General features: G+C 29.0%; 3 protein-coding genes and 5 non-coding genes across 19 annotated transcripts in view; 5 read left to right on the top strand and 3 right to left on the bottom strand.

Annotated features, from left to right (window-relative positions):
* Positions 1 to 23,481, top strand: part of fry (microtubule binding protein furry) — a 31,658-nt gene extending 8,177 nt beyond the window's left edge. For 4 of the 12 annotated variants that reach the window (XM_089174434.1, XM_089174433.1, XM_089174439.1 and 1 more), the window contains 24 exons: positions 270 to 433; positions 5,161 to 5,367; positions 11,703 to 11,839; positions 15,104 to 15,208; positions 15,288 to 15,422; positions 15,500 to 16,021; positions 16,101 to 16,291; positions 16,387 to 17,018; positions 17,100 to 17,265; positions 17,331 to 17,640; positions 17,714 to 18,014; positions 18,094 to 18,608; positions 18,674 to 18,982; positions 19,060 to 19,228; positions 19,583 to 19,755; positions 19,825 to 19,899; positions 20,033 to 20,068; positions 20,514 to 20,687; positions 20,775 to 20,912; positions 20,986 to 21,164; positions 21,226 to 21,418; positions 21,497 to 21,754; positions 21,833 to 22,334; positions 22,414 to 23,112. In XM_089174434.1, coding sequence (XP_089030560.1) covers positions 270 to 433; positions 5,161 to 5,367; positions 11,703 to 11,839; positions 15,104 to 15,208; positions 15,288 to 15,422; positions 15,500 to 16,021; positions 16,101 to 16,291; positions 16,387 to 17,018; positions 17,100 to 17,265; positions 17,331 to 17,640; positions 17,714 to 18,014; positions 18,094 to 18,608; positions 18,674 to 18,982; positions 19,060 to 19,228; positions 19,583 to 19,755; positions 19,825 to 19,899; positions 20,033 to 20,068; positions 20,514 to 20,687; positions 20,775 to 20,912; positions 20,986 to 21,164; positions 21,226 to 21,418; positions 21,497 to 21,754; positions 21,833 to 22,334; positions 22,414 to 22,577 — 5,755 coding nt within the window. In that variant the 3' untranslated portion in view covers positions 22,578 to 23,112. The other 8 variants (XM_089174442.1, XM_015326535.2, XM_089174443.1 and 5 more) reach the window with 6 other exon arrangements.
* On the bottom strand, positions 430 to 3,041 carry LOC107069319 (thyrotropin-releasing hormone receptor). The gene is made up of 4 exons (XM_089174445.1): positions 2,866 to 3,041; positions 1,174 to 2,176; positions 679 to 871; positions 430 to 620 (listed from the first exon to the last, which is right to left on the bottom strand). The coding sequence occupies exons 2-4, from the start codon at positions 1,999 to 2,001 to the stop codon at positions 490 to 492; spliced, it is 1,152 nt and encodes a 383-aa protein (XP_089030571.1). The 5' UTR covers positions 2,002 to 2,176; positions 2,866 to 3,041; the 3' UTR covers positions 430 to 489.
* Positions 13,095 to 13,167, bottom strand: TRNAA-AGC (transfer RNA alanine (anticodon AGC)). Its single transcript has one exon. It is a non-coding gene; the product is annotated as a tRNA-Ala (tRNA).
* Positions 13,292 to 13,364, bottom strand: TRNAA-AGC (transfer RNA alanine (anticodon AGC)). The gene has a single exon. It is a non-coding gene; the product is annotated as a tRNA-Ala (tRNA).
* On the top strand, positions 13,756 to 13,828 carry TRNAA-AGC (transfer RNA alanine (anticodon AGC)). The gene has a single exon. It is a non-coding gene; the product is annotated as a tRNA-Ala (tRNA).
* TRNAA-AGC (transfer RNA alanine (anticodon AGC)) lies at positions 14,737 to 14,809 on the top strand. The gene has a single exon. It is a non-coding gene; the product is annotated as a tRNA-Ala (tRNA).
* On the top strand, positions 14,934 to 15,006 carry TRNAA-AGC (transfer RNA alanine (anticodon AGC)). Its single transcript has one exon. It is a non-coding gene; the product is annotated as a tRNA-Ala (tRNA).
* LOC107069306 (A-kinase anchor protein 14) lies at positions 22,970 to 23,772 on the top strand. The gene is made up of 4 exons (XM_089174358.1): positions 22,970 to 23,062; positions 23,169 to 23,321; positions 23,400 to 23,585; positions 23,653 to 23,772. The coding sequence occupies exons 1-4, from the start codon at positions 22,970 to 22,972 to the stop codon at positions 23,770 to 23,772; spliced, it is 552 nt and encodes a 183-aa protein (XP_089030484.1).
* The last annotated feature ends 1,201 nt before the right edge of the window (positions 23,773 to 24,973 follow it).

The following is a 24,973-nucleotide window of genomic DNA, read 5'->3' as shown; positions in this document are numbered from 1 at the left end:
ATCATATAATACAATACGTACATGTAATATACACACTCACACACATAAATATATTAAATATATTAAATATATATGCATAATATTTCTTAAATAGAAGAACGATTATTAATTATTATTTTGAAATTATATTAGAGAGATATTTCAAATGACATTTAAATAGTAATTATAATAGAACAGTTTCTATTTATGAGAATTATATATTCCCAAATTATGCAAATATTGAATCATAGGATATTATATTAAGCAAATTTGTAATCGTGTGTTAATAGGGAATATCCTTGTGATCATTATACTAGTATCATTAATGTAACTTTAATGAATACTGGTTGTCCTCGTGCACCTGTTCACGATGAAGCTCTTCAACTTCTTCAGCTCTTAGATCAAAGATTTTTTGGTAACGTGGGACCATTGCCAGCCACAGAACCAGAAACTGGTACGTACATTTTGTTGTTGTTGTTGTTGTTATCTCTTAATTATATTTGTTTTATTTCAGTCTTTATCCTTTTCCATATCTTCTTGAAATTCTTTAGAAAATATTTGCAATTCGTAATGACTTTTCAATGATTTATTAAATGTAGTTGTTGGTTGACGAATCATTAAACTACTATTAGGAACTAATCCTGAAATTGATAGTTTATTTATTTATTATTTTATTATTAACAAAATTAATATATTTACCATTACGATTAGAAATTTGTCCGGTAGTATCATTATTTCTTCGTGATTTACATGAAAACATGTGAATCATAGCTCTGCGAAAATTTTGTCCGGTTGCGCAATAAAGAATAAAATTTATTCCAAAATTGGTGTTAAACAACATGTTGCATATTGGCTGTATCATTTCAACCAATCGCGGTGGATTGTTGTCTGGCTGAAAATTAAATAAAATTGATATAATCCTTACTTATAAAATACCTATATATATATATATATATAAATATACTATTCATAGAATATAAATATCGTAGGATTGAAATCAATGAAGAAAAAATATTGAATATCTTTTCAACCGGATATACACACACATATATGTATATATAAATATAGATACACTAGAATGTTACGGAAATAAAAAATGATATCAAGTGGAAAAAAAAATAAATCAAGGATTCGCGAGATGCATACATCAAGCAATAAAAAATGCAAAATATGATTCAATAATAAAATACTTACATATAGGAAAGCATAAGCTCTGATACCGTAAGCTGGAAGATTGAGACAAAGAAAAATGGTAGATACGGTTAAGAGCATTTTCGTGATTTTACTTTGAGCTAATGTATTTCTTGGACTTTGCGAGCATGACACTTGTTCCTGTGAATTTCTCGATTCGGATGTCAATGTTCTTCTAACTTTTGCTAGTTTGTAGATGCCACGTGCGATAAATATATTCAATACTACGATCAATGTAAATGGTAGGACAAAAGTTAATATCGCATCGATCGAATTAAAAATGCTCGATGATAATTCCAAACCTTCAGCGACGAGACAACGTGTTACATTTTTGTTATGTGACATACTCAAACGTGGACTTGAAAATAATAATACTGGACTGCACAATATTATACCAAGTATTGTCAATCCTGTGACTACTTTTTTTGCTCTAGCAACTGTACACATTGATTGACGTAAAAATGGATATTGTACGGCAATACATCTTTCTACTGTAAACGCCACGACAAACCATACGCTTAAAAAGCTACAAACTGTTGTAAAATAGATGAAAAATTGGCACAATCCTTGCATGTTAAAAATACCAATATCCACCATATCCAGCCATACCACGAATAGTGATATTAAAAATCCTGTATCACTTATGGCCAATGCTCCTAAATAAATGCTCGATGAATTTTGACGTAACTTTGTTCCAAAAAATACATATACAGAAAGACAGTTGCCAAATGAACCCAGGTATACCAATATTGGTGTATAATACAATTGTATTCCTCTTAAGATTTCTTCCGTCAGTTTGGGTGATGCACCCTCTTCCTTTATCTCTGTCATTATTTATTTATTTATTTATTTATTCAATAAATTTAATAGTTATTATCTAGTTGGATTTAATATCCAAATTGATTTGACGATGATCATCAGTCTTTGAACAATTGTTTTGACCATGTTCATTGTATTAGCGTATTTTTCATCCCATTTTTTGTTAATATTTTAATCATAGATTTACCTGCATCATATAAAAGAAAAAAAAACAACGTTAAATGGAAAATGAAAAGCTTCAATTTTATTTAACAAATTAGTATTTCTAATATTATTTTGTATTTTAAATGTATTTTTTAAAATTTATTATCAAAGTTTTTCTATGAGTTCATATTTCTTGGAAATGTTAAAATAAAATAGAGAGAGAGAGAGAGAGAGAGAAAAATATATGGATCTATTTAAACAAAAATTAATATTTTAGAAAAAAGAAAAATGTATCGTTAATCGAAATGTTATTTCATCTCGAATAAAATAATATTATTTTTTTGTTATATACAATCAAAGTAAACGCCATTCCGTTTACGTTTGCTCCGTGAAGAACACGCAGCAATTTCTTGGCACCGTTTATCACTTTTTTTTTTTTTTTTATTAACTTAGTTTTTATTAACATTAATCTTATGTTTTATCGATCGTCCAATTTTTATAATTTAAAATAATATTTTTTAAGGATCAAATCACTAAATATTAAACTTTGATCGATGTTCTCTTTTGAATTTGTTACTCCTCCCCTTTTGATTTGTTCTTTTTGTTATTTATCTTACTTTTTTTACTTATAGCAAGTTAGTAATATATTTCTTAAGAGACACAGTGTGTAGTAACACACATATTGTCGGTTTTGAAATATATAGACAAACGTGAAAGCTTTTTGGAACATACCCAAGATTTTTTTTTTCAAACGTCGTTGAAACGAGTAACACAACTTCACTTCTTCGACCCTTTGGCAACGTTATTTCACTCACACGTAATATTCAATTTATTTCATAGTAAAATAAATAAAAAAGAAATATATATATATATAAAATATATATACCCTATATTTTACGATATTTTATTTAAAAATGTATTTTTTTTTTCATTGATGTTTTATTTGTCATAAAAAAAAAAATAACAAACAAAACAAAATTCATTGAGAAAACTTCACGAAAAAGAAACTTCAAAAAAAAAAAAAAAGAAAAGAAAAGAAAAAAATTGAAACTTATAACACAATAAAATAATTAATTATAAAATATACAAAGTTCGTAATTTATATAATAGATAATATATATAAATAATAAAATTGCAACAATTTTTATTCACTTTTTTCACATAATCACATATAACAGTCATTATCGTAAATTATTATATTATTATTATTAGTATTTTTTTTTTTCAAATGTTTTCTCTCATTAAAAAATAATTTTTATAATTTTTTTTCACCCTTTACTTTATAATTAAAAACTATAATTTTTACTTAAAAAAAAAGAAAAAAATAATAATAATAATAATAAATAATGCGACGCACGTAACACGTGTAACAAACGTGTCGTTTGTTGAAATTTAAATTCACTAATTGTTTTCAAAATAAATTCAAACAATTTTTTTTTTTTGAAAATAATTCAACGATATAAAATATAATAATTAAAAAAAAAGAAAAAAACACTGTGTTCACAATTATTGTTTGTTAAAAATACAATTGTCAAATTGTAAAAGTTCGCGCAAACATGTTTTTACGATCATGTGTATCAACAATGTTATTTCATAAACGGCAAAAACGTTTAACAGGACGACGCTCCATCTATTTCTGCTTCACTTTGCTACAATTCATTCTTGATAAAGCTTCCAATGCATATACAACCAACATTCTCGCTTCTGCGCATCATCCAATCGGGACCAATTTTCTCTTTTGGTTCCTCAATAGCATTTTTTTTATATTTTATTTATTATACTTCAAATTATTTCTACAAATTCTTTTCTTTTTATTCTTTCTGAATTTTTGTGATCTACACTTGATCATTTATTTTTGTTTTTTGTTTTGTTTCATTGATAGAGATCCAATTTTAATGATAATTTTTAATAATAATTACACGTGGACAAAATATTATTAATTATTTTATTTTATTATAATTCATTTAATAATTTATTTAATTCATTTTATATTTTATATTAATTCATTAACATTTATCAATAAATATGTGATAACTGTAAGTTGTTATCATCAGGATATATATATATATGTTTAGTTATGACAAAGACATTCTTATTACATAATTTTATGATTTAACGAGTTATTATATAATTTACAGATTATTTTATTATTGTTTAAATTAATTTAAAAATATAGGGAAAAAAGAAAAGTGTATTATCTATTTAATATGATTATAATTACTCGAGATTATTATTTATTCTATTTTCTTAGTAATTTATTTCTCTTGTAAGTTCCTTATATATATGTAATACAATTAATAATAATAATAATAATAATAATAATAATAATAATAATAATATATAAATAAATAAATAATTATAATATATAATAATAATAATAATAATAATAATAATAATAATAATAATAATAATAGTATAAGAATTATAATATATATAATTAATAAATAAATAAATAAATATAAATTATATAAAATAAAATTATATAAATATATAATAAATAATTAAATAATAAATTATTATAAATTATATATATATATAATTCATAATAATTTATTATTAACTTGATTTAATAATAATATTTTTTATATTATATTATATAATATTTTTATAATATTTTTATAATATTTTTATAATATTTTTATAATATTTTTTTGTATTGCAAACACGTAGATATTTTACTATCCAAGTATATATCATTTCACTTTTTTAACAGACACCACCTATCATTCATTTATGATATATTATCCAGAGATAATTTTTAATAAGTTACACATTTTTTTTAATTTTATTTTTATCGATGATACAATATTTTATCATAATTTCGTTTTAGAATCATTTTACATTCATACGTGTGTACATTCATACATATGTAATAATACATGATGTAACATTGAAATTGTATTAATAATCATTTTATTGAGACTCATTTATAAAATTATTATGATATATATATTTTTACAGTAACACTTCATTATACTTCATTTAAAAAGGTATGAATATTTTTCTTTTTTTTTTTTTTTTTTATAGGTCAGGAAGATTTAGCCGGAAGTTCAACAGCTACCGCATCGGGTGCAGTTCAACAGTCAAATCCTACGACAGGTGTATCATCAAGTGGAACTATCAGAGGTGGTACTCTCGATGTTTTACTTTCAACAACTTATTGTCGAAGTCAAATGTATTTGTCACGTCAACTTGCCCAATTACATCCAGAATTGACGATGCCTATGTTCAGTGGTGAGTACTATCATTTTTTAATAATTATTAACACACATTTAAGTGTCTGATTAACATATAAATATTTCATTTAAATGTATTTCAAAGAAACAAACAGATTTTTACATTTGTTACAAATTCATTTTTACATTTATTACAAATTGACTTTTACATTTTTTACAAATTCATTTTTACATTTGATTTTCACATTAAATATATTTCACATCATTTAAATTAAGATTAAACATTATTATTTAATAAATAAAATTCTTTGTTAATTAATTAACACATCTTAATATATATAAATTACGTGTCACGTCGTTTGTCCGCAATGGACTTCTAAACTACTAAACCGATTTGAATAAAATTTTACACACTGTATGCAGTTTCATCCAACTTGAAAGATAGGATAGTTTTTATTTCAATTTATAATCGCAATATTATTTTATTGACGTGTGTATCGGACTGATCGTGAGCCACAGCAACACGTGGCGGGGCATCCCTAGTAAATTATAAATTTATAAAATTATTATAATTGTTGTTTTGACTTTAATTTCTGTCGTACCAATGCTCATTTGGGAAATTTTAATAGTAGTTGTTTTGACTTTAATTCTATCGTACCAATGCTCATTTGGGAAATTTTAATAGTTGTTATTTTGACTGATTTCTATGGTGCTAACGCTAATCATTTGAGAAATGTTAATAGTTGTTATTTTGACTTTGATTTCTATTGTACCAATGCTCATTTGCGAAATTTTAATAGTTGTTATTTTGATTGATTTCTACGGTGACAACGCTAATCATTTGGGGAGTTTTAATAGTTGTTATTTTGACTTTGATTTTTACGGTGACAATGCTAATCATTTCAGAAATTTTAATAGTTGTTGTTTTGACTTTAATTTCTGTCGTACCAATGCTCATTTCGGAAATTTGAATAGTTGTTGTTTTGACTTTAATTTCTGTCGTACCAATGCTCATTTGGGAAATTTGAATACTTGTTATTTTGACTGATTTCTACGGTGCCAACGCTAATCATTTGAGAAATTTTAATAGTTGTTATTTTGACTGATTTTTACGGTGACAACGCTAAACATTTGGGGAATTTTAATAGTTGTTATTTTGACTTTGATTTTTACGGTGACAACGCTAATCATTTGGGGAATTTTAATAGTTGTTATTTTGATTGATTTTTACGGTGACAACGCTAATCATTTGGGGAATTTTAATAGTTGTTATTTTGACTGATTTTTACGGTGACAACGCTAAACATTTGGGGAATTTTAATAGTTGTTATTTTGACTTTGATTTTTACGGTGACAACGCTAATCATTTGGGGAATTTTAATAGTTGTTATTTTGACTTTGATTTTTACGGTGACAACGCTAATCATTTCGGAAATTTTAATAGTTGTTGTTTTGACTTTGATTTCTGTCGTACCAATGCTTATTTCGGAAATTTTACTAGTTGTTGTTTTGATTTTAATTTCTGTCGTACCAGTGCTCATTTGGGAAATTTGAATAGTTGTTGTTTTGACTTTAATTTCTGTCGTACCAATGCTCATTTCGGAAATTTTAATAGTTGTTGTTTTGATTTTAATTTCTGTCGTACCAATGCTCATTTGGGAAATTTTAATAGTTGTTATTTTGACTGATTTCTACGGTACCAACGCTAATCATTTGGGAAATTTTAATGATACATTTTACCAAGAATGTTTATTACAAAAGAACGTTTTCTAGGTCGTATTAATCGCATTTTATAAAATAGTATCTACCAAGAATACGTAATTACGCTAAAATATCATTCGTTCTAGTAATTCCACCGAATGTCAAGAGACATTTTATCTGTTTAAACTTCATATCATGACTATATAAATCCACAGTGTCAGTTGCTTAGTTAAAGGGTGAAGGTTGATAAAGTACACATTTAACTTGTTCTAAGAATAAACTACATTGAGTAAACCGAATATTTTTTTTTATCAGGAAAGAACAATTAATAGCATTGTCTTTGGAAATTATTAATGAAGTTGATTAATTAATCTAATAAATTATTGATTTTATTTATCCGAACATTTCTGAAAAACACAAGGAAAGAAAACTTCCTTGTTTACTTGCAACCTTGACGCAAGCAAATGTTTTATTTCATATTATTTGCCACAATGTTTATAGATAAAATTACAATCAATTTTTTCTTTTAATTTTATTTTTTTTCTATTTTTTTTTTTTTTTTACTGTAAAACAAACAAAACGTATTATATTCGTTAATTCTTGCCTGTTTTTTTTTCTGTTAATTAATTCCATCAATTTGTCCAGTTAGCAACAATAATTCGTTTAATTAACAGTTTCACCCATGTTAAAGTTTTGATCTCACCAAATAGATATTTAAAAAAAACTAGGTTATGTTAGCCATTAAGGGTTTTTCTTTTTTTTTGACTCGTTCACTCAAAAAACAAATGACAAAAGTTTGGGATGGGGGAAGTTTGATTAATAACGTAACGTTTATAATCACCTGTTGCAAAATTTATACTTTCATAATATTTTATATATACAGTACAATTTTAATTGTTTCATTTTATTATTCAGAAAATTTTAGAAACCATTCGTTAACTCGCAATCACTGTAATAATATCACGTATTTTAGTCAACCATAGCCTTGATGAGTTTAATATCATCCGATGTTGATAAACCGTGGTCTTTATTTCCCAAAGTAATATGATCATTTTTCAATTTTTTAAACCATCTGCTAACTGTCTGAACACTTGCAATACAATTCCTATTATAAACGATACAAAACTTGTTTGTTGTATCAATAACATTATGAATTTGTTGAAAACGTTTCTTCTTATTTTCCATATTTAATAATTTGACAGAACAAAAAAGTAATTCGTATGATTCTTGAGAAACGACTGATACGTAATTTGTATGCTAGCTAATTGTAAGATATTACAGACACCAATTTTATTCATTTCAATGAGATTGAGGATTGCATGTTTGCATAATAACTTTGACTTTGATAAGAGGAATACGTGTTGATAAAGAAATATAACACATATATATTCAAACAAATATCAAAATGTGATATATAATTGATTAAATTGTATATTAATCATATTAAATTATGCAACATTGTGTAAAATACAAAAATATATATTATTATAATATTATTATTATTATTATGTTTAGGTATATTATGTTTATTCAGTAAAACGTTGATTATTCAGAACATAGGATTTATCTGAATATTGAATGTGATTCATGTATAATTTTATATTTAACAAAGTTTTACAGTTTATGTTATTTCATTTGTATTTGATACAAATGAAACATTTGCATTTGATACGTGTTGATAAAGAACTGTAACACATATATTCAAACAAATATCAAAATGTGATATATAATTGATTAAATTGTATATTAATCATATTAAATTATGCAACATTGTGTAAAATACAAAAATATATATTATTATAATATTATTATTATTATGTTTAGGTATATTATGTTTATTCAGTAAAACGTTGATTATTCAGAACATAGGATTTATCTGAATATTGAATGTGAGTCATGTATAATTTTATATTTAACAAAGTTTTACAGGTTATGTTATTTCAATTTGTATTTGATACAAATGATAAATAGAAAAATATCAATGCAAATGATCATACGATTGAATATAATATTATTTAAAAAAAATAATAGAAAACTCAAAATGAAATGTGTGTTGCATTGGAATGAATAAAATTTGATTATTAAGGTGAATAAATGGTGAAGATGAAAAATGATTATAAAGTAAATTATAAGATTGAATAAATATTGTAAAAATGTTCATATTGTGGATGAAATTTGTAATTTGTTAATTATTCAAGGACATTCTAATTTTTAATATTGCATTATTTTTTGTATTATTATTAAAAGCGTGTATCTGTTTATTTATAAATTATTCAGATTTATAAGAATTGTCTAATTTTGTAGATGATTTTTTATGAGATAATTAAAAATTTAATTAATTCCAATTGATTATTCAACAAACTAATTTATTTTTCAATTAATTTGCATAATTGATGTTCTATATATATATATATATAAAAATAGCGAGTCATCTTGCAAAAGACGTTCAACTTCTATTCCCGTTTCAGTAGGCGTCTCTTATTTATTGACACAATTATGAAATCATCTATCTGAAATATAGAAAAAAAAAAACGCTAATAATAACATGATTTGACGTAAGAAGATTTTTCTTCTTCTTCTTTTTTTTCCCGTAATCAAATTAGATAAGAATCGAATGGAAGAAAATAATAATAAGAGATACATTACAATGCAATGTGCAAGTTTGCATGTGCCAAGTTTGCATTTGACGTAAGAGAATTGTATTTTTGTTGTTAAAACACATTATTTATATTCATTCGTATAATTCGATCTTACGTTAGAATTTATGATGAAAGTTATCATCTTTTTATCTTTAATTAATAATCGATAAAGTTTCTTCCTTTTTGATCAAAGTTTTCTCCTTTACTCCCTTTTTTTTTTTTTTCGTAACAAAAAGAAATTAGATTATTTGTTTCACCGCAGGGGGAGGTTATTGTACGAGTCCGCCATTCATTTTATTCAATTCTAGGAATTCCGATATTTGTACAGTTTTTTTTTTTTTCGGTAAATATCTAAGATAATATTAATTTTTATTATTTATAAAATAATATGTTTTACGATTATACATTTTATTTTATTCTTAATATACAATAATATTATATTAATATTATATTATATTAAATTAGAGGTTAAGTTAATTATATTATTATTATTATTATTATTATTATTATTATTATTATTATTATTATTATTACTTAAATTAATTAAATTAATAATATAATATATTAGGTGGACCAGAAAATAATGTCGCTTTTTAACCTCAAAATTCAAAAAAATAAATTTGTCAAACAAATTTTTATTATTAATCAATAATAAAATTAATTAACTAAATTAATTAATCATGTTATTAACAACCTTTTTCTATTTGGTATGCTAATTTTTTAATATCGTAACGATAAAAATCATCACAGTCGATTTTTTAATTTCAAATATTAGAAATAATTTGACCTACGTAGTAACCTCCATTACTTTTCAGCCTCTCTAATATATTATATAACTATTGGGATCTCTAGCACTTAAATGCGCTTTCTGGTGGCTAAATTCAAAATTAGAGTAGATAGATCGAATTGCTACGCCACGTGGGATCTCTAACACTGTAATACGCTATCTGGTGATTAAATTCAAAATTAGAGTAGATAGGTCGAATTGCTACGCCACGTGGGATTTCTAACACTGTAATACGCTATCTGGTAACTAAATTCAAAATTAGAGTAGATAGGTCGAATTGCTACGCCACGTGGGATCTCTAACACTGTAATACGCTATCTGGTGGCTAAATTCAAAATTAGAGTAGATAGGTCGAATTTCTACGCCACGTGGGATCTCTAGCACTTGAATACGCTATCTGGTGGCTAAATTCAAAATTAGAGTAGATAGGTCGAATTGCTACGCCACGTAGGATCTCTAACACTGTAATACACTATCTGGTGGCTAAATTCAAAATTAGAGTAGATAGGTCGAATTGCTACGCCACGTGGAATCTCTAACACAGTAATACGCTATCTTGTGGCTAAATTCAAAATTAGAGTAGATAGATCGAATTGCTACGCCATGCCCCTGACAGAGATCCCAATACTAAACTATATATAACATATATATAAAAACTTAGTACATTTTTGAATTCTTTTTTTCAAGAATATAAAATAATAAGACAAAATATAAAATAAATGATTAAATAAATATTCAAAAACGTGGTATATTATTATTAATCGATATATTAATGTAACATCCTTGATAACGATACGAGATTGTGTTATCTTTGAACGTTGAAATGAAGTAATTAAATTTACCTCCCGGCTATATGATTGTATCAATATTATAGCTGTAAACTGAAAACCCTAAAGAAAATAAAATCACGTACGAGATGTGATGATGTATTATAAACAATGAAATACGATGAAAATTTCGTAAACTCTTAACGATTTGAAAGATTAATTAATTAAATGTTTAACGATGATAGAATTGATACGATTTTAATGATTGATAAATTGAATTTTCAATATTCAATGAAACGTCGGTTTTTATACAGTAAAATTCATCTTCAAATAACAAATTTTATTCATTCATTTTGATTTTTGGTTTTATGTCAACGAATTTATTAGAAAACCTCCGAAATAATTAAAGATAGTTGAATAAATGAAATTGTATAAATGTTATTTGTAATTATCAAATTGTTATTTAATATTTTTTCTAATTTTTTTTTCTTTCTTTCAGAAATTACACACAGATTTCAAACAGCCCGCCGTGAAGTTAGACAACTGTTGCTTCAATATTTATTACCTTGGTTGCATAATATGGAATTGGTTGATCCCAACGTACCACCACCATCAAATCCACTAAGTTATTATCAGGTAAATAAATATTTTGTCAATATTCTCAGACAATTTTTATTAAAAATAAAAATATTTCATTTCGATCGTAATCGAATTTAATTGATGAGATGTTTGAAGAATTTTTAGATACTATTTTCAATACTGACGACATACGGATTTACGAAATTGTATGAGATATTAAATTGCAGTTCTTAAAAAAGCCATTTACTCATTGACGACAGAAACGTCTCTTTCAGCAACTTGCCAAATTGAAATATAGCAATCGTAACTGGAATTTACGCACTTTTACTGAATATTCTAGGATCAGTTTCATTTATCGAAATGGGGGGAATTGAGAGGATGGGATTATTAAACCATCTTAAGTGGTATTAATTTAATACTGCATCGGAAACTAGATAAATGTATTGATCATCTTTCGATGTGTGTTAAATTAAAGGATATAATTATTATATTTTTTTTTATATATAACATACATTCGTGTATGTTTTGTTCATTTAAAACAACCGATATAAATGCAAGATAAATAAGAACAATAAATATTATAACATTTTTTCTGTGATATTTGCAAAAAACTACACTAGAAAACAAAATAGACAAATTTTTACATTTTTTTTTTTTTTCAAAGAAAACAGGACGAATATGTGTGTCAGTATTTTAAATATTTATACTGGGTGGGTTGAAAAGTTGTGAATTTAACATTGAAACAATTTGTTTTCTTGAAAAGTATAGGATCAAAACTATTCAACTTATTTTCCTTAAAGCATTGATAAATAAAATTTATTTGTTTAATCGATGAAACATCAGAAAACGAAACAATAAAAATTATGTTCAAACGTATTGTACGATTTTAAAGCTTCCAGTTTAACTTTTTATAGAAATGTTTTTAATCCGTAAAAAAATGTTTAATCTCTTATTAAATTCTTTTGTGAACAAATGATAAAAATAATTCCTTTGAGAGATTAAAATAATATTAAACGTAAACTAAAAATGACAATTCTGTATTTAATCTTTATTGATTTTTCTTTGTGCAATTAAAACAATGAAATTATAACTATATAGATATTATTATTAACAAATATTTTTTCTTTTCTATTTATTTATTAAATTATTATTTTTATTAGAGATAGTTCAAAATACAAATAAATAAATGATCAAAGTATAATAATTTAATAATTTATGATGTTACATCGTAATTAGGTAAACTGTAATTATCAATATAGTTTGGTAATTAAAAGAAAGATTTTTTTAAATAATTATTAAAAAAAAAAATAATTGGAGGCGCCGGGCATCGATCCCGGTACCTCTCGCATGCTAAGCGAGCGCTCTACCATCTGAGCTACGCCCCCAGGTTGATACAGTTCACCTAAATAGTCGACATGATCGTCGAACGTGATCTACTTTTGGTGAAAGGTGTTACGAATAATAAAAAAAACAACAAAAAAATAAATATTTTAAGAAAAAATATTTTCTTGGAGGCGCCGGGCATCGATCCCGGTACCTCTCGCATGCTAAGCGAGCGCTCTACCATCTGAGCTACGCCCCCAGTTGACAAATTGTGAAATAATATTTTGTCTCCTCGTACAACAACAACCCTCTTGAGAAAATAAATTTTATATACGTCAGTTTCCACCCATTTGAATATATTTGTTCATTTTTACAATATATAATCTCTTGTTGAATTTTTATATCACTCCAAGTGGTCATCTTTATTCATAAACAAATGAAATATTTATTTTATAATACTTGTATAATTGTTTCATAAAATATTTTACCACTTATACTTTTATACATTTAAATTACTCCTGAAAGTAAAGTTGAGATATTATTATTTATATGTATGTGTTTGTATTATATTAAAGTTTCTTCTTTATTTTTACAAATTTAAAATTTGGTTCTCAAACAGAAAACAATCTTTTAAACAATTATTATCAACCGGGGGCGTAGCTCAGATGGTAGAGCGCTCGCTTAGCATGCGAGAGGTACCGGGATCGATGCCCGGCGCCTCCAAAAATAATTATTTTTATTTTTGCAATAATTTATCAACCCTTTTTTTGCACTCCCAATTAATATTTCAATATTTTTTAAATTTTCTTTTTTACACCACTTACTCCAACCAATTTCTAAATATTTTATTCATAATTTACTATAACTAAAAAGTAAGGAAATTTAAAATAAGTAAATCAATTAATTTAAAAATATTTGTTTTATTTATACTATTGTTTATATTTTGTAATTTTCAAATGTATGAAAACTCGTGGGATAAAAATTGATGCCACACTCCTACTACGTTGAGTGTTTTAAAAGGGTTTTATCAATTTACTAGATATTGAATGATACTTTTGTAAAATTGATGGAAAATATTTTTCTATTCTCTTTTTTTTTTTTTTTTTGTATTATTTTTCCGATCAATATATTTTTAGATATCAATGTATTACGTATATCATTCGTATCAATTCTGTTAAACGTTTTGCGTGAAACTTTTTAGAATTTAAAGCTTTATGTTGAAATGTCAAACGTTTAATAATACATGCATTGATATCGTAACATTGATTGCATTCCACAACAAACAAGTTATATACATGATTGATCTTTTTGTGTACATGTAATTTCTGGAATATGTTTTAACCAATGTGTTAAAACAAATTCGACGAATTTACGTTAGAGGCGTGACCCGTGTTACGATATGAAATGTATAAACCTTTTCATTTCTTTGTTTGTTTTTAGTAATATTTAATACAAATTTATTCATCCAATTAATTTTTTTTTTTATAGAATCAAAATCACAGGGACTGCAACTCCTATAGCCCAACCTCATGTGATTTGTGTATTATTTTTTTTTTCCAAATAATTTTTATAAACAAATGATTTATATTTTATGTCCTTAAGTTGGATTAGTGTTGCAGGATTATTCAACTGGGGGCGTAGCTCAGATGGTAGAGCGCTCGCTTAGCATGCGAGAGGTACCGGGATCGATGCCCGGCGCCTCCAAGTGTATATTTTTTCTTAAAATATTTATTTTTTTGTTGTTTTTTTTATTATTCGTAACACCTTTCACTAAAAGTAGATCACGTTCGACGATCATGTTGATTATTTAGGTGAACTGTATCAACCTGGGGGCGTAGCTCAGATGGTAGAGCGCTCGCTTAGCATGCGAGAGGTACCGGGATCGATGCCCGGCGCCTCCATGTGTCATATTTTTTTTTTTAAACACCCAAATTTTTAAAATTTATATCGTCTTAGATGCAACTTCAAAATCAGTTTAATTTAAATTTTATTTTATAGTATTACGCGAGTGAAATAACACGGGGTGGTGCACGTAGAGAAGGATGGGGTAGCGCAGAGGCAACAGAAATGGTGCTGAACAATTTGTTTTATATTACAGCTAAGGTAATTTTCAAGTGATTTCTTGAACTAAAATAGATCAAGTAAAAATAATAATAAGTTAAATAAACCTTTTTTAAATTAGTTTTCCGATGAACATCCTAAAGACATCGAAGAACTTTGGGCAACACTTTGTGGTTGTTGGCCTAACAATCTTAAAGTAATCATACGTTATCTTATAATTGTATCGGGTATGGCTCCTCAAGAGTTACTATCTTATGTAAGTAATTCATCATTGAAACAAAAGGATATATTTATTTATTTATTTATAAATAAATATATGCTGAAATGATTTAGGCTAAACGAGTGGTACTCTACTTGGCCCGAGCACGACCCGATCGTCTCGTAGATGAAATGATGACCGAATTGCAAACTGTCGAGACACTTAATTGTTTGATCGAGCGTACAGAAACACCACCATTTTATCGGTTAACCAGCATGCGTAAAGCATCGTCTCACAGTGATGCACCTACCGCGGATCCTGCTAATCCTCCGCGAGATTTGGGAGTTGAAAAAGGTACCATTCATACTAAACGACATTCTGGCGAGGATCCCGTTAAAACTGGGTATGAGATTTGCTTTTTTTTGTATCTGAGGATATTATTGCACGTATGGTTCTTTGTATATTTTTCTTTTCTTCTTCTTTTTCTTTTTTTTTTTATTTTTTTTTACTACGTGATCTTTACGATTAGTTCCAAGTCCGATACTGCGTTACGTGCTCTCGCTGGATTTCAAACCCCGAGGGCAGAAAAAACTAGGACAGCAAGCGGGCCGCCAGTTCTTCCGGACGATTTGTCGACTCCTACGACGGAAGTCGAAGTATATTTTTCATTTCTTTTTTTTATATCCTACTGTATATATATATTTACAATATTTCATTGTATATACATGACCCTAGCTAACTACAGACGAATCGTGTTATATCGCACGAACTGGACCAGTGGGTTTGAGTGGTAAACCTCAATGCATTGGTGAAAAATTTGACATACCACAACCTCACCCATTGCCAATGCCAGAATACGGCGGATATTTTGCACCCTTAACCGAATACCTTCCTGACAGTTCGCAACCAATAAGTGGCTTTCATAGGTATATTAATTAATAATATATCATTGGGTTTTATAATTCATCTATCCTTCCAATTTATTTAAGTTGTGGATCATAGGATTTCTTCGTAATTACAGATGCAACATAGCAGTTATGCTGCTCACCGATGTTGTTGTAGATGGAGTACAAGTTGATTGGACAATTCATGTTCCTTTGATGTTGCATATTGTCTTTTTGGGTTTGGATCATTCGAGGCCACTTGTAAGAGATCACTGTCGCTGTCTTCTATTGAATTTACTAGTCGTTCTTGGTGATCATAGAGATCATCTTGGGGTAGCAAGAATCTTACTTGCCTCGAAGACCAAACAATTAGGTTTAGGTCTTCCTACGCCAGCATTGCCAGTTTTGGAACATAATTTCACCGAAGTTGACCCAGAATTTGACAGTTATTTGTATGGGCCTCCACCAGCGCCACCACCCACCACACCTCCACATTCTTCTTCACCACCTCCGTCCTGTACACCTCCTCCACCACCTCCCCCACCGCCACCACCATTGCCTCCTTCATTTACGGAGACATCTTCGTGTTTTATTGCACCACCTCCTCCTCCACCACCACCTCCTCCACCGTCTTTACTATCATCGGCGAATGGTACACCCACTCACTCACCCGTCCCTGTATCTGTGTCCAGTACTCCAATATCAATGAGTCATGTATTTCAGCAACTCGTAGACAATTGCAAAGATTATAGCAGTCCCCATTCGTATGGTACGACATTTTCAATTAAATGCAACACAGATTCTATTTCGATTTCATGTTCATTGATTTTTACATTTATCTTTGTGTCAGATTCAACGGTATGCAATAGTTGGCCAGCAACAACAGGTACAAATACAACTATACCACCTGTCATAGTTACACCAGAGGACAGTAATAATTGGGTTGGACCTCAACCTGGTCCCAACATGCCTATTCAAGATGTTATCAAATCCTTGATTAACTTTCTTGCATCTAGGTATGTACGAAAGTATCAATGATTTAATCGATGAAGTATTTTTTAATAACATGGATTGATCATAGAATAAATCAACCATTATGGAATTATGAAGATATGACTGCTAAAGTATGGTGGGTGCGTAGTGCCGAACAACTTACCATATTGTTACGACACGTTTTAAGAGTCTTCCGTGATTCTTTACCCCATGCATTAGTCAGTCAAAGATGGGCTCAAATTGCATTGCAATTGGGATTGTCCTGTTCGTCAAGACATTATGCTGGACGTTCTCTGCAAGTGTTTCGTGCGTTACGCGTTCCTATTACATCACGTATGCTTTCCGATATTTTGTCCAGATTGGTTGAAACGGTTGCTGAACAAGGCGAGGACATGCAGGTATTTAAATTGTCTACAATCATTCGTTTGTTTTTATTTAGCTATTGGTCCCAAATACAAATTTCTGATACAGGGTTACGTGACCGAATTACTTTTAACTTTGGAAGCTGCTGTTGATTCTTTAGAATCCGATTTTAGACCATTAGATTTTATGAAAGAAATATTTAAATCAACACCAAACTTAAATAACAAAGATCCCGTATCTGGTATTGTCATTGGTGGTAAACGTAGTCCTGGAATAAATGGTTGTCCCACGGGACCACAAATTCTTTCCCATTTAAATCAAGTTGGACATACTCGAAGTACCAGTTATTCTGTCAGTTATTGTATGAAGAAATCCAGTGGTGGTAATACAGCTGCAAGTGAATTGAAAGGTTCTTCTTTTTGTCATTAAATTGATATTTTATTTTATACATTATCTGTAAATTTATCTTTTAATTTTGTTTTCTTTAGAATTAGATAATAGAGGAGGTTGCAACAAATATCCGAATTCTAACCTTTCGAGATCAAGATCGGCACAATCTTTGAAATTACTCGGCGATTCTGCTACCCAAGATGATAAAATGACTATTTTAGCACAGTTATTCTGGTTATCCGTTTCACTTTTGGAATCGGACTATGAACATGAATTTCTTTTAGCTTTGAGATTGCTAAGTCGAGTACTTCATAGGTTACCATTGGATCGTCCAGATGCACGAGACAAAGTTGAAAAGTTACAACAACAATTAAGATGGAATTCTTTTCCTGGTGTCCATGCTCTTCTGTTAAAAGGATGCACAAGTCCAAATACGTACGAGCCAGTTGTAACATTGCTTTCACAGTTTACACCATTATTGGATTTACCAGTTGTCGATCCCACTCAAAGTTTAGCTTTTCCAATGAACGTGGTTTCTTTACTTCCATACATGTTGCTACATTATGAAGATGCAAATGAATTGTGCATTAGAAGTGCAGAAAATATAGCACAAGTAAATAATTTAATCATTATTTTTATATATTTGTTTATTGCCATACAAATTGATATTGTTTATAGGTTAGTGCAGAGAAAGGGAAGAAACTTGAAAATTTGGGTACCGTCATGACTTTATACAGTCGTCGTACATTCAGTAAAGAAAGCTTTCAATGGACTAAATGTGTCGTTAAATATCTTTATGATACTTATGCTCATTTGAGTTTTGACATGTTAGCATTTTTGGTCGAAGTATTAGAAAAGGGTCCTGGAAGTGTTGCTTTACCTGTACTCAGTATCATACACTGTATATTACATTATGTTGATCTTGCATCGCAAGCTGCTCAACCTATCAATACTGAACTTTTACAAGTTATTTCAAAATACGTAGAAGTAAGTTATTTATTAATTAAATAAAAACCATAAATTTAAACAACTTAACTTTATTTGATTGTATTTATTTTAAACAGGGACCTCATTGGAAGGAAGCATTAAAAATTTTAAAACTTGTAGTAACAAGATCTTCAACTTTAGTTGCCCCACCAACATCAATGCATGTCTCATCGTGGGAATCTTCTTTGGCATCTCCACATCCAAGTTTCACGGATACGGAAATATTTACTAAAAAAGAATTACCTGGTATGTCATTAATTAATTATTATATACATTTTTGCATGCAGTAAATATATAATAAATATAAATTTAATTTTTGTTTTCTTTTGCAACGCGGCATTTGCTATCACTGATCGGATTACTTATTTATCAACGTTCAGGTTGCGATAAAAATAATAATCATAACGTGTAGCTTGCAATCAAATAAAATTAACATAATTTTTCTACAATTTGTTCTTTTTTTTTTTTTTACTTTCTTTTCATTTTTATTTTGTACAGTTAACCTCGAACGTTTACAATTTTATTTTTATATCTAACGCAATTTATACATGTTGTCAATGCGTGTGTATAAATAATTGTTCGTACAATTTTATTATATAGGCCGTACGATGGATTTCACGTTTGATCTTTCACAAACACCTGTGATTGGAAGAAGATGGTTAATCAGACAGGGTAACGAAGAAAAATCTTTGAGTTCACCACAATGTTCGATGTCTCTTTCACCAGCAGAAAGTACTGCGGTTTCTGGATGGAAAAGACCTTGGATGTCACAGGTATTTCTTATAAATATATTTTTTATAATTATCAGATACGTATAAAATGAAATTGTATATTATTTACAGGGTCGTGTTAGAGAATGTTTAGTGAACTTGTTAACAACGTGCGGACAAAGAGTAGGATTACCTAAAAGTCCATCGGTTAGTATTAATCATATTATTTATCATTTGAAAATTTGTGATTTTCCCTTTTTTCCTATACCAGCTCGATTGTTATTAAATAACCATTCATTCCTCTCGTCAAAATTGATTTCCATTATATATCCTTTTTTAGGATGAACACATTAGTTCAATGACATTGTATAGCAAGGTAAAAAAGGTTTTATTTCATAAATAATACAATTTTGCACCTTAACAACGATAAATATTATTCTAACGTCACGAACAAAAGTAAAACAAAAATAAAATATTACAATAAGTGATTGAAACGTTACACACGCTTTAATGTAAATGTAGTAGAACACACGTACACTTGCATACAACTAAATTGGAATCGGTGTATAGGACACGAACATCGATTTGACCCTTTCACTTCGAGCGCCGGATATATCCGACATCTGCGCGAATACTCGTTCGTTTCGGTAGACTGGACTGCCGAAGTGAAAGGGTTAATTTAATATTTGACACTTGAAACAAAGTTGCACTTTAACAACGGAATAGTTTTGTTATATTAAAATATAAATATCAAAAGAAAATATTAATTAGATAGAATTTATTTTGATTATAATCGATTGAAATGCAATATTTGAATGTAGGTGATATTCAGTCAAAGTTCTGATTTAATGGAGAGACAATCATCGATGGCATCATCTACCGAGGAAGTTTCTGGTGCTAATAATGATTTAAGTGGTGGTTCTCGACGTGACGATGAACAATTTGGAGTCTTCAAAGATTTTGACTTCCTCGAATACGAGAGCGAAAGTGTTGAGGTAACTGATATTTGAGATGGGTTTATCAATTAAAACCTGACGAATACGTTTTATTATTTTCATTATAAATATTTGATATGTGTACAGGGTGAAAGTACGGATAACTTTAACTGGGGTGTTAGACGACGTCCTCTCAGCGAAGGAGAGGAAAGGGAACCTAGTCTACGACAGTTCGAGGAAAGTTTGAGTGAAAAAACCCAAACGTCTAGCAAACATACTACCAGAGTAAATATTTCTACTATTTATTTGTTTTATTATCACTCCTAATAAAAACATAATAATACTATTCCGATTATAGCGAGGAGTCACGGAAGAATCATCTGACGATGAAGCCGGCTCTGAATCACCATTGGATGAAGTACCAAGTGGATCAGGAGCTGGACAAGAAGCTAACAGTATTCCAGGAATGTTTCCACCTTCTTCTCTTTCAATACCAAGCCGTACACGTCACGATTCATCCACAAGGTCTGATACTTCGTAAGTTTCTAAATAAAAGTTTTGACGAATTTTATTTACAAATATGTTCATTCGTTTACAGTGGTTCCAGTGCAGGAGATCTCGGTGACGTTACACCTTGCAACGCGTCACCAAATTTATCTGCATTGATGCCGTTCAGACAGGTCGTCAGAGATGACGCTGAAGAAATTTGGCGTCAACAAATTCAAGCTCTTGTCACTCAAGCACCTTACACCACATTAGATTTCTTTCAATTATTAAGTAGAATTATAAGGGTAATTATATAAATTAAATCTTGAATTTTGTTTAAACACACCATGTACATAGTACATATTTGATTTGTTTATTACCAGGATGTAAGCAGCAAATCAGTTGGCCTGACACGGGAAGCATGCGCTTTATTATCAAATGGCAGTCCTGCTTCTAAACAATTAGGATATCATTTATCTAGTCACGCGGAACTACTTAGTGCTAAAGCCGAACCACCGTTAGTTTGGTTTTCCGTTTCCATTTTTTCTCATCAAAGATTGCACGAATCTTTGCGTTTTGAAATGTTGGAAATACAGCAACATCTTGAAACGTTTCCTGACAGAAAATATCACGCTACAGAGGTAAATAATTCATTTATTTTTAATATCGATTAAATTTACAACAATAACTTTATAAATGTTTTTTTTTTTTTTTTACAGTGTTTGGAAACAGTAAAAGCAACGACGAAACTGCAAGCACTGGGTGGTAGCACTACGATGGAACTTGGTTTCGAGGAAATGTTTTTAGATCTTGGCCGATCATTTTACAAATTGCATCTACAATTATTATTATTGATAAAGGCCTCGAACAAAATGTTGGGAATATTAATAAATGCCGCGAGAAACGTACAGATACCTTTGCAAGATATATCTACAGAAATATCTAACATGAAGGCAGCATTGAGCAGAGCTTTGGAAGAAAGTACTGAAAGTGAACGTGGTACACCGACTCCAACACCCAGTCCTAGTCCTTTACCAGCTGTTGGAGCCGTTGAAGATATCGCAAGGGTTGCTGAACTTCTTAGAAATGCAAGATGGTGTCCAGCTTTGGAAGCTGTTAGATTGCACAGAGCTCAATGGCCTGGTGATCCTTTCCACGATGACGATGATGTAACAACAGCTGTTAACATGTATTGCAAACACTTGGGACAAGATAGATCTGGTATATGTTCATTTTTTAGAAACATAACCTATTTCCATCTTTTTTCAAAATATCTAACTGGTTTTTTTTATCTTTTCAGATATTTTCGTAGTCACCCGAACAGACGATGAAATGATTGAAATCTTTAATAAACTCATGAGTAGTTTATTTCAAGTTCTCACATCTGTGACCGGTCTCGAGGGGTCAGCAAAGTCAGCTCGTGTACAACAGGATCATTCTAATCATTCAAAAACCGACTGTTAATTTATAAGCATCTTAGTATTATTGAAAACTTGCCTAAACGTATATAAGAGCTCTTACAAATTTTAATAATCTTTATGAATGTATCGCATAACCTAAAATTCGTAGAAAAAGAAAGAAAGAGAAGAAGAGAGAAAATATATCAAGAAGAAACAGAAGAAAGAAAAACAAAAGAAGATTATAACGAGAGAGAGCAAAGGTACTAGATTTCTTTTTTTTTTGTATCTTATTTCGTGTATAGTTTTTTTCCTCCATTTTTTTTTTACAATACTTCTTGCTTTTTAATATCGTGTAAAGTTAAAAGATTATTTATGAAAAAAAAAAAAAGAACCAAAAATAAACGTACTAATGCTCGAAAAATATATATATCGATATCTATGATTTACAAAAACAAAATGGCGACGTATAATTTTCGATCATTGATTAACGATTACGATCTTGAATCATATTTTGTGGTTAAGAATTTTGCTTGCCGATTTATTGAGAAAGTGATTAAAAGAGTCATGAGAATAATAAGTGACATGGTTTTTTTAAAACATTTTTCTTCTTTTTTTATTATAAATTAATTATTTCAACAATTCGATACCTTTTTAGGACGATATTTCTGATACTACGGTAAGAAGAAATTCAACTGTTACTAAATCATTGAGTTATTATGGCGTTGAATGGCCAACTTGTGGTAATATTAATAGACAAAATATTTTAATCAGTATTCAAAATGAAATGAAAGCTTGGAATAATTTACCGGTAAATTTGATTGATAAAATGAAAGAAAAAAATAAAAATAAACAACATATCGGACAAATGTGCAATTACGCGTTCTAGGAATTAAAGGATTGGATGTTCAGTATAGAATTTGTCAGTCTTTCTGTTTTGAACAATACAAATTATTACAGATATGAAGTCATTTGGAGTGTACCTACAAAATCGTATCCCGAACCACAAGTTACAGTTTTCTTAAAATTTCGTATTGCTGTAAAACTTGATTATCCATCACATTATCCCGTCAATGTAATTTGTAAAATCATTTCGTTCAATTAATTAGAAAATAATTATAAGTAAAATCATTTGAACGCAGGTAACTTACATCATCGAAGCACGTAATATGATTAATCGATTGGATACAAAGTTTCAACCTAAATGGCTTTATGATGTATTAGATATGAAAACTATGATGTTCAAGTCATTTGAATTTTAAACAACACAAGACATTTTTTTATTCTTTTTATATCAAACCTAATTATAAATATATATATAGAAAGAATGATGTTTAAAACTATACAGAGACATGTGCAATCAAACAAGGGACAAAAATTTGTACATTTGCATTTTCAAAGTGTATTAAAGCGTAGCATGCAAAGTGTCGTAAAAGTAAGAGTGTCAGATTTCTCTAGGAACCGGCGCGACGAGAGCACGCGCCCGGCTAAACTCGGTTGCAAGAACACCGGACGCCGGTTCACTTTGGTCGGTCAAACAATAGGAGCAGGTGATACCCCAAGAAGAGAAAGAGAGATGGTAGTATACCTTCTTTTACTACTACAACTACTACTTTACTCTCTTTCAATTACGTTTACCACGCTCTCTCGTATTAACCCATTAGTGCCGAGTCGTTTCCACGATTCATTTACGCGAACTCAACTTCAAAACATATATTTTTTAATAACCTCCACGCCCACACACTATATTCTTTTTTAATTTTTATTATTAAAACGTTTCTTCTTATCATTAGGGTGAATCAAAAGTACCTGTTTAGTTGTATTATTATTTTATTGATTAATATTGAGTTGGCAAGAAAGTAATTTCAGTTTTCTAGTATGAAATAAAACTCAATTGTTTCTAAACTAACAGTTGTAAACACAATTACACGGGATTTGTTTCTATAGCAACCTAAAAGTGTCAACTACCAAACCTCAAAAGACAACAATTCTAACATTAACGAAACAAACATAACTTTATCTATTGGTGCAACCCAACATTACTTTCTTGCAAATCCAATATTTGCAATGTAAATCTTACAATGATAAAATAATCAACGTTATGCAGAGTTTGGTTAAAAGTGAACTTTTTGGGTTCACTCTAATTGGTTTTTTGTTTTTTTATAAAAAGAAGAAGTTCTTTTTTGAGTATTAAATAGGATATTCTTTGGTGAACGTCTCCCACGAAGACGAAGATAGGCCCATTCGTTGACTAGAAAGAATACATCTATGTTGAAATTCATTACTTAGGTATTTTATTTTTTTATCTACACGTTGTAACATGTATACACATCGATGAGGGAGGTGCAATCCGTGCGTTGGTCTCTTTCTATTTTTTTTTCTTCTCACTTCGGTTTTGGTAATAGAAATACAACGACGATGACAACGAAGAAACCCATGGAGGATACAATTCGAAAATCTTCA

This window comes from Polistes dominula, unplaced genomic scaffold, assembly GCF_049000335.1.
Source record: "Polistes dominula isolate Pdom_NZ unplaced genomic scaffold, Pdom_raw_medaka contig_83, whole genome shotgun sequence".
NCBI classification, from domain to species: domain Eukaryota; kingdom Metazoa; phylum Arthropoda; class Insecta; order Hymenoptera; family Vespidae; genus Polistes; species Polistes dominula.
Note: the sequence above shows the minus strand (reverse complement) of the source record. Positions and strands in the feature narration are given on the sequence as shown.